Source organism: Mixophyes fleayi, chromosome 10, assembly GCF_038048845.1.
Source record: "Mixophyes fleayi isolate aMixFle1 chromosome 10, aMixFle1.hap1, whole genome shotgun sequence".
Lineage (NCBI taxonomy): Eukaryota > Metazoa > Chordata > Amphibia > Anura > Limnodynastidae > Mixophyes > Mixophyes fleayi.
The window spans coordinates 35,774,476-35,790,934 of NC_134411.1; the positions used below are offsets into that span (position 1 = coordinate 35,774,476).

Here is a 16,459-nt window from a genome sequence, read left to right on the forward strand (position 1 = left end):
ATTGGGCGATTCGTCACGGCACACATACTGAGCGCAGCAAATACATTTATTAGGAAGCTGTTAATATCTTCTGAACATAAAATACATTGTTACAGTTGCTCCTGATTACAGACACGTGTTCTAGCTGTATACACAGCCGTCATCACTAGTAATCAGGACGTAGACTAGCCCTGTAGCTGGAGCAAGAGATACGGCAGAAAAACAAGTAACACTGCGATTCACAGAGCTTGATTCGGAGGCGGCTTAGTGCGCCTGAGTTGGGCACGCCCTTACTGTGAGTTGGCTACGGCACAATACCCCTTCCTCTCCTTCACTCCGTGAAATTGTAGGCTGCAGTAAGTGCGCTTTGCGTATGAAGACGGAGCAGACACGGCTGGGTTTACTGACGTATGGTCCTGCTGTGCGCATGCGCAGAGTGATTTTGCGCACGATTCTCTCAACGTCGGCAGTGCGAGCCTTGAGGAATCAGTCCCAGTGTGTATACACTACTAAATGTACTGTTATAATTGTCCTGTATCAGATTTACTTACATTTATATATTCATTTACTATATAAGCCATCTATTGACCACGTTATAGGTTAAGTAGACTCTCTGTTTTAGTCTTTAGCAGCCAACAGGCTATTACATTGTAAATTAACTCTTTGAACGTCACCAGTGTAATTAGGGATGCTAAATGACAAATCTGTTCCCATCTTTATGCCAGGAACGTTGGATCGCTTTAAGGCAAGTTTTATTTTATCAGGATCTAAAGGCTGCATTCACATCAATACCAGGCGAGCCCTCAAAGTGTCCTCCTCCGTGGTATCTGCGGTTCATGGTTAAACTAACAAATGAGAGAAACGAAAAACCTTTTTTCTTCTGACAAAATACATTCTGGAATCTTGGAGGAATCTACATGTGTTTATACGTTGTGTTATTAGAAAAGTCCCAATGTCTTAAGATTCAGCAAAGCCAATGCGGGCGAGGTTAGGCTATGGCTTCTAACGCGCTAATGTACTAACCAGACATCAATACACCTCAGCTGTTGGGCTGAAAACATCACTCACTCTTAATGCATCTGTTCCTTGTAAATCCCCAAAGAAATATCCCGGCTCCGTTACCACGGCAACAGCAATATGCCCCCATCTCTCAAGTTGAGTTAGTGTTAAAAGTCAGCCCTCGCCTCTCGAATCCTCCACCAGCCCCCGGTGCGAAGACAAATAACGATCGATATGCATCTTACGCACGGTATACAGTGTATTTTCTGAGATCAAAGCATTGCTTTCCGTATTGAATAATTAAAAAGGGCAAAACACCTTTAAAATCGTTTCTTCTCGCACACAGAAAGCAGATTACCCCCCCACTGGCTTCAATACAATGTCTGACTAATGCTTCAGTTATGAAACTTTGATCCCATTCGAATGATAAAAACAAAACAAAACAAGAAACCTTTTTGTATTGTTAAACGTTATTAATACTTAAAGTTACCGGTCACCCACACACACGCTGGAGATATTGGGGTTGTAGCATAACTGGCCGCAAAATAGGATTAAATTATTCTTAATTTGGGCCAATATTTAGTCTGTCACCTGACTAGTTGTGACATCATTGAGGCACGAGGCAAAAGGTGCCTCAGACCTCAGCGATGTTAAGGTACCCTAGTAAAATAATGGGCTGCATCCTCGTTATTAGTTTGGCTGCCTCTATGATGTGTAGGGTACATTTTAAAAATGAGGCACAAGAGGCTACCAAGGCGATTAACCCCCCCACCCCTTGTAATTTAGTAATACTATTTGCTATCACAGTCATAATTGCAGCTATGAGCTTTAAAAGGGAAAGTCTGGGACCCCAGTTTACTCCCCCAAAACACCCCTGTTATATCCCGCCACTGTAACCAATCAGATATAAGCTTTAATCTGTCTGGTGCAAGAGTCTAATGAAAGCAAGAATCTTATTGGTTCATATACTCGCTTTAGTTACTTGCACCTTGTGGCTTATCCAGTCAGGTCATGATTTTAAATCCCTATGAAATGAAAAATTTGAAATGCGTGTACAGCCTGAAATTTATAATTTACTGAAATTAAATGTTAATTGAACACCGACACACTGACCTGTACATTGGAAGCTAGGATCGGTGTGTCTGACAGGAAATCCTCATAGAGAGGGTACCAGTAAATCGCTTACAGTCCTCTTGTCCTCCAGGACTAAGCAACCTTGTTTTGAAGGCGTTGTGTTTGGGCTGGAGGATAACTGCTTAAATTGTACCCATCAGGTGTTCCAAAATCTACAGAGTAAATGCTGAATGGACCCTGTACAGTTACATGTATAAATACACAAACTGCTATTGGGAAAACAGCTATAAATCTGTGCCCCTCCCTCTATTATTAAAGACATTCCTTAAATTATTTGTTACTGTGTTCAGAAGCCCCATGTGATACTTAGGTCATGTGATCATGCAGAGCCAATGTGCTGAAAGGTGGCAGCTTGATGATGTCACAGGAAGCATCACAGGAGCACACTGAGCATGCTCCTGCCTGTACACAGGATGGTTACAGCTGTAACAGGCAGTATATGTTCCTTATGCATTGTGTGCGGATATCTGTTTAATGTGCGCTTGTATATAGGTGACGGGTTTGCCTTAATACAGAGTTATCCCTGGAATATACATTGAAAGGGACAATACTCAACATTTTTGTAACTCACAAATGACTTTAGCAATTAATTATCAATAAATGCAGAGATAGTGATATTTATTATAAAAGTGCAGATCTGACCAACAGACAGCAGTTTCCGGACTAGTGACAATATAAATGCACGTATTACAACGGAAATATACACATTACCATCCCTTATGGTACCCACACGTCATGGGCATACATATTTTAGGGCTCTAAATAAATGTTTGTCCCACGGGTGGAAACATTTGGATGAACAGAGATATTTAATGGGCAGTCTAGCTTTTTACAGTACATTAAGCCCCCTGGGGGTGTGGCCCACCCCCCATTGTGACATGACCACACCCACATCTAGACAGGGCCACGGCCCTATCCCGCTGCTGGGGACAGACAAGTTGGGAGGTAGACCTTCAATGCCCCCTCCCTTACAAACCCCCCTATTTTAATTCTATGTGCGACATACTCCTTCCCCCTCATTTAAATGCAGTGGATCAATGTGCAGAGGGGTCTTTCCCCTATCTTCATGAAATAAACACAGATGTACGGTCCATAAGCCACTATAAAGAATAAAATACGTTACCCGGATAAAGAGGATCTTCTCTCCAACTTTGTATCTTCCTTGGGACAGCCGCTCCACACAGAATTTACTGGGGCATTTACAGGGGGGATCTTCAGAAATATGCTGAACCTGAGAAAAACAAGACCTTCAATACGTATTGTGTCTAAATTCTTCTACCTGAAACAAATGCGCATTTTCATTACAGTGCATAAAAAAAAAATATTTGAGTCGTTGGCCCAGTTGCCATTTTTAAAGAACAAACAAGCTGCCTCTTTCGTTGCCTGTGGCACAGCAGCTTGGTGGTGGAAGGTAGGTTTATAGGCATGTATGAGGGTGTACGTGAGGTGCCGTTAATGTTACATAGCACAGAGACGGCAGCCATTCTGGTAACCAATAGTTACGAGAATGCAAGCCAATCACAAGGGACCTGTGACGGCATGCCTCAATGATGTCACTAGTCCCTACTAAGCTGATAGGCTGCATTCTCATGTATATTGGTGCAGGGTACAATATGGCTGCCTCCGCTGTGTGTTGATGGCGTGTACACTCTAGCGGTGTCACTGTGATATAATTATATACTGTGTGTTTATATAATTTTTACAGGTGTGTGTCTATAATGAGGTAACCTGATCCAGGCTTTTAAAGCAACAAGTTTCAGGGCCAGCAAAATCATATGAATTATTTTCTTTATGCAGATGTGCAAACTAGTTATGACCGGCTAACCAAAACTCTAAATTTGCATAACTTCATACCTTACAATATTTGTACATGCTAAATCAGAGCAAAGTCCTGATTCGCCCAAACCCCGCCCCTATTTTACACAAGCCCCACCCCAGATCCACCTAAGGGCACTGGTGAGGTAAAACTCCGCCTACTTTGGTGTAAACTCCGCCCCTTGAAGCCAACGAATCGGGATTGTCCCTCTGAAATCTGTACAGTTGGGAGTTATGTAACTTACTGCGTCATCTAATAGCTTCCCGGCGCTCTTTTTTCCAGATGAGATCTTTGTTGGGGAGGGGGACGGTGATGGGGTGGGGGTGGAGAGAATTTCTTCCTGTTCAATCTCTTTCTCCAGTTTTATTAATCCAGGCGGCTCCACACCGTTCCTGCCAATGAGAAGAAAGGGGGGGAGTCACATGGTTAGTCTATAATTTGCACATGTGGCCTGGATATTACAAGCTGTAATTTTGCACAATGATAACTGAAAGCTCTGGGACCCTCGCACCATTTATCCCATGTTATATCCCAGTACTGTAACCAATGTCTGTTTTATCCCCACAGTACAGTGCAACGGAATATGTTGGTGCTTTATAAACCTCCACTTTGTGGAATTTCTCCAATCTGTTTTTTTTTTTTCGGGGCGATCTGGCAGTAAAGCCGAGCTATCCCTTCTTTTTCCATTCTACCTGCGCTCTTTCACGAACACACTCGGCCAAGACACCGGGAACAATGGAAAAGTATTATTGGAAAGAATAGGCAGAGGGGTCGGGTTCTGCAGACTGTTTGATGAAGCATTCGTAGGCTGGGAGGGGACGGCTACAAAGATTCCTTGTGCTTCCTGTCTGTCTGGCCAGGCCCGCAGCCCGTAAATCACAGAATTCCCCATGGACCCTTTGCCCTACACCTGCACATACTGTAGTCTGAGAAATAAAATAATCTGCTGGAAAACACACAGCTGTCTCCTGTGTCTGCCGAGATCACCAGAGTATTACAGCCACTAGCCACGGCTCTTGTGATATAGGATTATAATGCAGGACAAGGGATGTTCCCCCATGTACAGAATGAAATTAAATAACCCTGCGTGCTTATCTCAGCAAATTACAAATTATTTACAAAATAGTCAACAGTATCTGATTCCCAAGGACTGTTTTCAGGTGTTTACAAACTTTTTTCCAAGTCATTGTTGCCTCTAAGCTGAGCAGCCTGGAAATGACAGCGTTAAAAGTGGAACTTGCTAGGAAAAAAATCAGCAGAATAGGGGGGGGGGGGCTCCTCGTATTGACCTTTTAACTCTTTCCTTTCCACATTGATTAGTTTAATGAGGACATTGGTCTCAGAGAAAATTTACTTTTATTTAATTTTTTAGTTACTCCCTGCTCCGAAACTTCCAACGCAGTATCCCGCACCAATTTCTACAGATGAATGTGATGAATTGAGGAGTGCGGCGATTCTGTACTAGGCGAGGAGGAGACCTGAGTAGATCGTTGCTGTGTTATCCAAAATTAGATGATATATTTGTGAGGGTAGGATAGGACCATTAAACCAAAAAAAATGTTACCTTGCACAAAGGAGCTATTAAAAACATTCCCAGACCTCGGCAGAACTTGAGAACGCTTAACGCTTGATACAGACCCCCCATATACACCGGCAGTCTCTCATCACACAGTATCACACCAAAAAGATATAACTATACAGAGATGCAAAGACTACAAAGCTCTAATACACAAAATAATACACAGACTCTCTACATGGAGCCATTGAATAGATTTATGAATGCAGGTCTGTAGATCAGACACAAATTAGGGACATTATGGAAAAAAAGCCAAGGGATATGGGACAAAAACAGGGAGGTCTGACATTATATTACAATTTTTTGTGTAGCTGAATGCAAACTATTATTCTACGTAAATAGCCATTTCAGTTAACAGGATGACTGCAAGGTCATTCATTGGGATTACCATCAGGAAGTCTGATGTGCATAGGACAAATACTACCCTCTGCAAATCACAAATTAATTTCAAATAGATTCAACTCTGAAAATTTCCTGAAACTTTTCCAATATATAATTTGTTATTAGTCCCTATTTAATATAACCCAACTTATATTTTAGGCCTAGAGGTCCTAAAATTGAACTGGTAACTGGGAATTGCATATATAAAGAAAGTTTTCTGGATTGTAATTATGGTAAATTGTAGTTAAAACGATGTAAAATGACGGGGAACGTACGCTACCTTGTAGCCATCAGAACGCAATACTTTTCTAGATGGTTTGTCGTAGTGAGGACGTCAAAATATCTTCTGCATCAAACATACACAGCCCCAAAGTCTTTATTATGATTGAATTATATTAAACATGGGGGAAATGAGTAAGAAATTGGAACAAAAACTAGAACATTGGTTGTTCTTACGGGTGATATCCACGGATGGGCCAGTATCACACAGCCACCATCAACCCAACACCCAATGTTCACGAGATACAGATGGACGTGATTAAGCTCACTCTGGTCGTGGACATATGTATACACTCGTCAGCCCTTCCTCTTCTGTTTGTGTGGCATACGGTTCTCACTAGTGTTTCGGGTATAAGTAGACTTCTCTTGTGCTGCACCAACTCTCTGGAACTCTCTCCCTCGTGCCCCCAGACACTCAGCGTCACTTCTCCATTAATACTCAGCTCTTCGGTCAAGCATATAATCTGGCCCCACAACAGTTTACTTTGCCACCTGAACTTTGCCCTTCACAATCTGAACTTCTAAATCAATAGTAATATTAATAATAAGACCAGGCCCGGCGCTCCCATTAGGCAACCTTAGGCAATTGCCTAGGGCGCCGGGTCCTGCAGGGCGCCGCTGCCGCTGACTAGATTGAAAATCTAGTCAGCGGAGAGATGTGGGATAGAGGTGCAGCGGCGGCGGGTGCCGCCGCTGTTTTTTAAATGTCCGCCGCCGCCGCTGTCAGATGCATCCGGGCTGCACACCTGATCACTGACGTCAGTGATCAGGTGACATATGTTTACCCGGCGCCGCCTGCTCTGCCCCTGTCTGTCAGGAGTAAAGTTTACCCAGCGCCCCCCTCTCTTCCCAGCATGCACAGGCTGCTCCACCCCTCTCCTTTTTCTGGAAAGAAGCTGAGGAGCGGTGGGCAGCCATTAAGGAAGAGCCTCCCTGCATCCGATCATCAAAAACGGTAAGTATATTTATTTATTTCTTTTTTGGGTATTATAAATTGTTGTTTTTTTTTTAGGTGAGAACCCAGGGGGGAGGGAGGGGGGGGGGGGGGGCGCTAGGCTGAAAGTTTGCCTAGGGCGCCTACAGACCTTGCACCGGCCCTGAATAAGACATATTACCCAGGCTAGTGCTAGGTGACACAGGGACTTTGGTATACCTGTACCGTGCAGTCGGACAGTTTAAAAAAACAGGGATGCTTTCAGACATGTTGGGCTGGTAATAACAGACGGGTCTAGCTTACGCACCACGCCAGACCATGTTTACATACATGCCTGAAGTATGCTTTGTTTTTCTACTTAGCTTATGGTCTTGGGAATACTCTATCATTCTTTGGGCAGCTACATATTATATCCATCTATTGGTGCCAGAAGTGGGATGACTGCATTGACACTGGGGGGATTTATGCCCGCCTGGAGAGGCAGGATAGAGCATTCTAACATAGCCAGAGGATCAAGTACAGTAAAAGTATGTTTGCGCAAATGCAGTTGATGGAGACCTGCAGAAACACACATATACACCTGCTATGAGGCGTGTGTCTTGCCCCTGCTATAGGGCAGATGCAAATATATGCTCTTGATGATGACTTGTGGTAAACTGGATGCGCAAGCTGCCAAAGTGGAGGTGGACTGATCTTGCAATGTGTAGGTCTCTGCGTTTGGGTGAAAATACGCTTTCTAAGTGCCTTTTTTTTAACATAGTAAGAGCAGTTGATTATATGGTATTTAAGCAACAAAACATTTATACTGTGAATGTTTTGAGTAACTAAATGTTATATTTTATAATCACAGCTATAATAACAGAATAAATCCCCCACCGAAATGAATATTCTTTATTAAAATTGCAAAACCAGTAACTCAAGTATTGAAGGAGTTGGTAAGTTTTCGTTTTCACATCTGCCTGCAACATGTTCATTAACAGCTACACTGAACGCTCCGCTTCACAAAGATTATTATTGCAAGAAAAAAAAAAAAGAAGAAAAAAGTCAAAGTGAAATATGTAAAAAATGTAAATATTCCTTTGGTGAATCCCCCCTTACCTGGCTGCAATCCTCCCCAGCTCCAGTAGGCAGAGGCAGACTTCCCGCGGCTGCTTGTGAAGCACTGGGAGCAAAACAAACAGTACAACAATTATTTCATAAACAGTTATAATAAATACACACACGGTATATCTAATAACACAATACAAATAGCACAAACCAACTGGAACCCACAGCGACCAATTACATTCCAGCTCTGATCAGAGATTGGTTGTCAACCTTTGCAATGTTTGTTTACTGACTTCTTGCAATTCACTCAGAGACATAATATTTTACTGACATATTTACTTAAAAAATTCTCAAAACAATTTGTTTGATCTTTATCTGGTTTTAAGCACTCTGACATTTATAATGCAGCATTACAATGTTAGAGCATGATGTGAACGGCAATAGCTCTTATTTGTTTTAATTTTAAACACTTTTCATGCGTTTTTTAAAGGCTGAAAGGTGCACTGTATATTCTGACACCTATATAGCCCGTCTGTTCTATATCTGAACCTAAAGATGGCTTTAATCATGGACCTAAACCCTGCAAAGTAAATAAAATAAATAAATACAAAAATAAAATAAAAAAGTAAAAACTCTCTACAAATGGATACGTAACAAAATTGTATTTGTTTGCTTTTTTTTTTTGCTGTGTCCTGGTCTGTAGAGGAAACTTGATACACGCTGCTTTTGTGATTTAGTTGAAAGTTCCCCCTCTTGCAAAGTGGTATTAAAGTCCACTAATATCTAACCCTGTATCTTATTCATAGACAGTAATGTGGCCAATGACAGTCAGTATCAGATTGTTGCTAAGGGTTACAGCACATCGGTGCTACTTGTATAACTTTATTAAATAAACAAGAACATTTAATGCATGAGATGAGGATTGTTGACACTAGGGTCACCTGATCAGTCATGTGACTCTGGAGCGCACGCAGCAGAGTCCGATTTAATCTTTGGCCATCTCTACGGTCCGTGTTTTTCACTCGTATCACTTGCTCCAGCTACAGGTCGGGTGTAGGTGCCGATTACTAGTGATGACAGCTGTGTATACAGCTAGAACATGTGTTTGTATACAGCTACAACATGTGTTTGTAATCAGGAGCAACTGTAAAAAAGTATTTTATGTACAGTAGCCATTAATAAGATACTAATAAATGTATTTTATGGAGGTGGGGGAATGGGAAAAAAATACTTTTTAAAAAAAATGTTTTATCATGAATGACTATATTATTTACAGGTGACAATAACTGAATACTTTTTTTGTGTGCGTTCTTTTGGTACTTTATATTTACATATGTATTGGACGTATCCTGCAGTGTATTGTGTCTGTCAAAGCACAGCGGACCTAGACCTCTATTTAACACGAGATGTACCGTCAGATCCGCTTGTAGTTGAATACGGACGTGCGTATACCCGAATTACTGCGTTTTAAAAAAAATGCAATTTCCGCTCGTTTTGCCTTTAGTGAATCAGGCCCATCGTGTGTATTATACACGTGTAGATTTACATGACTGATCTCGTAACTCTACGTGATGACGTTTACTGGATAGGAGTGGCACAGAGATTTAAAGCCACTGAAAGCAAATAGTCATATGTGCAAAAACAGTGACAAGTAGCACGGAGATAACTAAAGGCTAAGGGAGATGTTGCCTATAGCAACCAATCAGATTCTAGCTATCATTTATTTAGTACATTCTACATAATGACAGCTAGAATCTGATTGGTTGCTATAGGCAACATATCCACTTGTTCAAACCTCAGTTTAGCAAATATACCTTTAAGTCCACGTGGATTTGTTTCATGCATCAAAGTCAACAGGGTAATATGTGTGAATTAACCCCTCCCCCCCTTCCCCCCCCCCCCCCTCCGTTTATCTGGTTTTCCAGTCAGACCAGTGAAATTTACGAGGATATTAATCCAAGCTGTCCCCCCTCTTCTTTCCTTTTCAGTGAGCTGTGAGGACATTTTGGGGGTACAGCTGGTCCGGTACCCAGTTTGGTGATGTTCAATTCATGGAGGGCCACATTAGCTCTATGAAGGGCCAAAGACTCTTCACTGGATATATTAGGCTAAATTTATATTTTTATTTATGGCTTGCATTGTAGTAATTCCAGATAATCACCTATAATTGTAACCAGAATTTGGTATAAACACAAAACATTTTTGTCAGAACTACTCGCTTAATGGTATATAAATATAATACCAATTTAAGGCCAATGTAGAAACCGATCTATCCGACAGAACAGCAGCGTGCCTTATAGTATATATCTAGCTGTGATTGTACGTTTAATAAGCAAATAAATATTATTATAGTGACAGTGATGAAGGTGAGACGTGAGATGGGGACTGCCCAACACAGTGAGAACAGACACACACACCATATATACTGCATATACCAGTCTCCTACCATCAACAGAGAGATGTCTGTGTGGTCGACATCTAGGAGTCTGAAGCTTTAGATGGGGGGAAATAGAAATGGATTTGTGAGGTAATAAGAGTGAGGATTGAACACAAATACATTTTTAACACAAATAGATTAGATATATATATATATATATATATATATATATATATATATATGTATATGTCAGTGACACTGATAACAAGTTTAAGAAAACATGAAATTCTCCCATATATGTCTATGGAAGGGGCCCAAAACAGTGTATTAAGAGCCTCACATTCCAAATTTGCCATAAGCGGGAGTTCCAGGCAACTTGTCCAAGTACAGCCCCTGTCATCTCCTGAGACCATAGGTTTATTGTAGATGTAATAAGCCATGCCATCCTCTCCAAATGCTTACTTTTATACCGTGTCTACCTTTTAGGTCCCTTAGTGCTTCAATAGGGACCCACCACCTCTGATAATTGGGAGGAGAACGCTCCTGTGGGGCGGACTGAACTGGCCCTAGCTGGAGCAGCTAGGATGGAGGTGTGTGCTGTATGCAGCAGCTGATTGGATGGGACCCAGCTCCTGTCCAATCAGCTATCACATACCGTGCACACCCACAGAACATTGGCATGGTTTAATCAGAGGCTGTATGCAGCTGAAGGTGTGTGTGCACCAAATGTATCCCTGTAGGAAACAACGTTCGTATATTCTACGCATTTCATTATTTTAGACATTAATTCCTTTGCTGCTGATCAGAGTATCACACCTAGAAACACCATCCCTGTCTATCATCAGATAGACACCAGATTGTACAGGTGGGATTTGGGAATTATAAATATAGCCAGGGGTTGGCATCTCAGTGCCGGTCTTACCTGCTACATTAATGGTCCGTCTGGCTGGTTAGGATTCTGGGAAATTTCCTCCAGTCTTGCACTGGTCATAATGCCGTGTTTGTTATTAATTGCAATTGTTTGTAAAAAAAAACATGTTACTGCTATAAAATGCATTAATTTGGAATGTTTAATCCTTAGCAATGGATTCTGCGGTATCGGGAGATAAGGAAGTGTTAATATTTCCACCATGACTCATCACCTCACCAGCTTGTAATGTTTCTGGATAGTTATGTAATGCTCATTTTTTGGAAGTTGAAAGTTTGGCAGATAACGTCTGATCTGTCAGCTGACCTGAGTGTCTGAAACGCATCAGGCATTAAATCTGGAACAGAAACATCATTGTGTGTTGGGCCAGTAACAGTGAGGAGCATTTTGCCCATCCTCTAACCTTGTTCTCATGGGATTAAATAAAATACACTTTAAAGGGTTCTCCACCATCATAATCCATTAATTTACTGACTTGAATAGTTTATTTCTATTAAACGTACACACCATGCATTGGATACAATTACTTCCAGAGAACAGTATCGTGTCTTATCCCAGTATAACATAAATGGAAACGGAAGCTAAAAAGAAACATCTATGAATTTAGTAGAAGTGAACAGAGAATGTATACAAGCCAATACATCGTAATAATCTGTAGGTGGAGAAACCCTTTAAGTGGATGATAGTAAATTAAGTTATTTAAATTCCTTGGAAGATCAGGACAGACAGGCTCGTCTGAAGAGCTTACATGTGGTCTGACCAATTGCAACCAACCAGACACCTGAATTTACTGTTGCAAGTTACACTAGAGTGATTCAAATATTTTCCTGAATGGTTATTAAAAAATGTAAGTTATAGGAAATATAATTGGCATGACACTAATGTATTAATGTGAATCAATGATTATTTCCAAACCCCCCACCCTAAAGATTAGTGCACAAAGGTGCTTTGTACCCCGGCACCGTCTATATAACATTTGGGGGTGTAGCTTCTATTAAAAATCTAAAACAACAACGGGTGCAGTATGTTAGTTCCTGGTCCCTTGACCGTGTTACACCCTGATTAAGGTACATATATCTTTCTGAACGAGCCAATTAAATGTTCTTTAGTTGCAAAAATGCATTGATGGGCGCTCTTTGACCAATGTAAAAAAAGAAAACCTTCGAACACGTAATAAACTCCACTCTGATTTACCTGACTCTCATCATTAATGTAAGACATAGATGAAGTGAAACTGAGCAACATTTTAGGCAAAAACCAAAAACATTTCAATGATTGAGCGGAATGGTCCTAAAGTTTTGTTAGGTTGGACTTTGAAGTGACGTTTCCCCTCTCTTCATCCTATGCATTTTCTGGTGTATTCTCAAACCGGCAAAGCTAGACACAGATTGATTTTCAAGTTGCATTCCAAAGGACTGCGATATGAGCGTACACCGTGAAACGCGTTAGCAGACAAATAGAAACACAAGTACGCACTTTTTTGGTTCCAAGTTGACCCTTAGGGGCCAATTAATTTAATATAGTTATGCGCACATTACAGTCAATTACGGTATGGAAAATTTTGCTCTATGGTGCAAACAATGAAGATCGTTACCAAAGCATCACGTGGTCACCCACTGTTTGTTCTTTCATTTCTCCATGTTGTCAACACAGAGAGAAGATCCGGTGGAGCCTGAGTGGTAGTCCCTGGCCTAAGACACCCGCAGTTTCTTTGGGGGTTGGTGAGGGAATATTTTGGGGGGGAATATCCTATAAGAATTACATATACATTCTATGCGATATATTTCAGGCTTACAGCCAGCCTGAAATAACTCTTGGAGTTGGATTTCCTGTGGAATGCTCAGCATCTCAATTCTATAATGTTTTTATAATTTAGTTTCTTATAGAACAACCAGCAAGGGAGCTGGCAAACGTCTAGAGAGCCGTCATCGTTCCGAGCTAATGCACCGTTTTACGTGTGATTAATGAGTCTTATGGCAACAGATTTATTGATTACTGAATATTGACCTTTCTCCTATGGTAAAAATGACAGCTGACTAGATGGTTTGGGTCTTACAAACGGACGGTACTGAGGCGAATGGATGAATGAGACTGAATGAGAATTAAACTGACTTCTTGGTTTCAGCAGCAGAGAGGAGCTGAGATTTGCATGCTGGGAACATAGCGTCTAATCAGACCAATGAGATTTAGCCATCAATACACCAGAGGTAAGAGGGAGACAGTATCTGAAAATAGACATCTCATAGAGAGTATAAAGGTCAGCTGAGAGAGGCGCTGATTGTGAGGGAGACTAAGGTAAAAACATTATTATTGAACGCCATGTATCGGATATTCTGTCTCAGTTTCCATAATGGGGCAGCTGACACCTTAAAAGCACATTAATGCTATTTCTGTTTTATTCGCATGTGTCTAATATAAGTATTAGAACTGCACTCCCAGGTAGGGTAAATATAAAACCACTATATAGAGGGAGCGATTCGCCGAAGCCGAGAGGGGCTGCTACGTGAAGCAGGTTTTCCAGGGGGCTTCGTAGTTCGCCTCACAGTCCTGGCAAAAAAATTGAGACTATGTGACACCATGAGGAGATCTGTGACTGCGCCCATCTGTAGTTCGGAGAGGGGCTGTGACATCAGAATAAACCCCTAGAACCAGGAAATTCGCAGTCCTCACCTCTAGCAGCCCCCTTTCTCTCAGGCTGAACGTGCCAGAACGTGCTCACAGGAGGCACGGGGAGGCTGGAGAGACAACATTCAGCCCTCCCCCAAATTTTGCTATGGGGCACTGCAGTGTTCCAGCCCTGTTTGGAAGCATAGTGTAACCCTGGCTAATCTGTGGCTCTCCAGGTGTTGTCAGACTATCTGTCCCAGCATGCTTTGCCAGTAGATTGCCCAGGCCTGTTTTAGTGCATTTTTTTACAGTTCATTTTTTAACTATTCTATTTTTGCACAGTTTTTTAAAGCTGCAATTCCACAAAAAAAAAATCTCAGTGACAGACTATAAGAAGAATGTTCCCAATCTCCCCGTCTTCAGGCTGCTATTAATGATTTATCAATTTGGATTACCATGGCAACCACAGTCACAGGCCACACAATATGGTGAGCAGAGAGGCTCTGGAACACCCCTCTGAGCTCTGTCTGCACTGTGACATCCTCCTTCTCCTCCCTCTGCCATCACATGACCTGCTGAGAGCTGTAAGCCTGTGTCTGTGTAGCAGACTGACTAGGGCTGTGTCTGGCAGCCTTTTTTGTTTGATCATGATCTATAGGAGGATAGCTAAGTAAAATAACTTGCTTAAAAGGTACTTAGCACAAATCTTTTATGTGGGCTTGCTGCTCTAACCTAAGATGTTATTAGTGTAACTTAGCATATAGTGCCCTATATATATATATATAAAAAGTATAGAACAAGGGTTTATATTAATAATTGCTAGACCTGGAACATCTATGACAGAGATATACATCCGAGTCTGAAAACTGTGATGCATTGGAAGTGCAGATGAAAGTGTAACCGCTCTATGAGGTCTGACAAGATATGGAGAGGAGAGACGTCTTATTCCAGGGAGAGGGACGAGCATTTTATCAGGGGGCTCCGTTACAATGGAGCAGATCCGCCAGAAGATACTCTGCAGTCCCTGACACAAAACAGGGAAGAAAAAGGAGACGGGAGGGATCTCATGTCATCCATGAGGACAGAAGCCCTTTCATACACACTGCTCCTATTTATCCCGTCTCCCGTTATCTAACGCTCTCTGGAAATATCAATTCTTTATTTGTCAGTCTGGAAGTCAGTCATGTGTCTGGCGGTGTGATCAGCCCTGATAGCGGCACTTCACCATGAAAGGGAATTTATACTTAATATAGATGCCTCTGTTATGCAAAAGCTATTTATAAAATCTTAAACATTCACAGATATTTTTGCCTCGTGGTGAAGCTTTTCTTTTATTTCCATATTCATCAATTGTAAAGTGGTCTTACCAATCAGACCTGTCCATATTGATAGCTATGGGCATATTTTAAAATAGTTTTTGCATTTCTTTAAATTATTTGACCCTCCTGGACAACCCCCTTCTTAATTAATTCTTCACCCCCCATATATAGTAAATAGGGGGATCTCTCTTTGGGAATTCATCTCCTGAATTGGTGCACCACCTTGCAAATTTTGATCCCTTCCCCTGAGATGAGAACATTGTAAGCCTGTCAGTGATCTTCTCTAGAGCTCTACTAAACCGCTATGTACGACTTGTACCTAAGTCGCAGCGAGAGGCAGCTTTCTGACTCAAGTAACAGGGAGGAAATCCATATTTGCTTTACCTGCGGGGTCAGGATTGATTTGGAATCATTACTGGTGGTAAACTTTGCACTACCAGAAGTCCTTTATTTATATATGTAACAAAATAATGCAGACTGAGTTGAACTGAGCTCAATAAATTTCTAATTATCATTTGTTGATGCCTTATGGATGAAATAAGGCACATGACTATTGCTTGAATTAATGTACATTTCTACAACAAGTATGGCCAACTGGGTTCTAGCCTGAAAGTTGTCAGATTTTCAAAAATTCAGATGTGTGGGATAATATTGAGTCATTTATCATAATCAGAGGATTGTGAAAGTTTCAACTAGTTTCATTAAAAATTCAATTAATTAGGTGACCCCCCCTGCCCACAGTACCCACTTCTTACTCTGGTGCGGTGGTAGGGCGGATTCTTCTCCTCTTGGGAGTGTGGCACTGAGCTGTGACATCATAGCCCAGCGCCACGCCCCCTGCCCATTACCAACATGGAGGAACAGCAGTCGGCAGCGTCACAGGTTAGAAGCCGCTGGCTACTGATATGGAGGGGCACATACTGGGAGGTCGACAGGGTAAAAATAAAGACAGCGAATGACTGTTATAGATGCCCTTATAACCCGTCTCTGCCTGGTGGTGCTTCTCTATCTCTTTGCAGTCATGTGTTCTGTTTTTTCTAAATAAATAGAATCTTTCCTAATCTTGTCTAACATATGCTGACC

General features: G+C 41.6%; 1 protein-coding gene across 3 annotated transcripts in view; it reads right to left on the bottom strand.

Moving 5' to 3' along the window:
• GAS2 (growth arrest specific 2) overlaps positions 1-16,459 on the bottom strand; it is a 69,627-nt gene that overhangs the window by 27,071 nt on the left and 26,097 nt on the right. For all 3 annotated transcript variants that reach the window (XM_075188408.1, XM_075188409.1, XM_075188407.1), the window contains 3 exons: positions 8,197-8,260; positions 4,173-4,320; positions 3,236-3,343 (listed from right to left, as the gene is read on the bottom strand). In XM_075188408.1, coding sequence (XP_075044509.1) covers positions 3,236-3,343; positions 4,173-4,320; positions 8,197-8,260 — 320 coding nt within the window. The remainder of the gene's footprint in view (positions 1-3,235; positions 3,344-4,172; positions 4,321-8,196; positions 8,261-16,459) is intronic.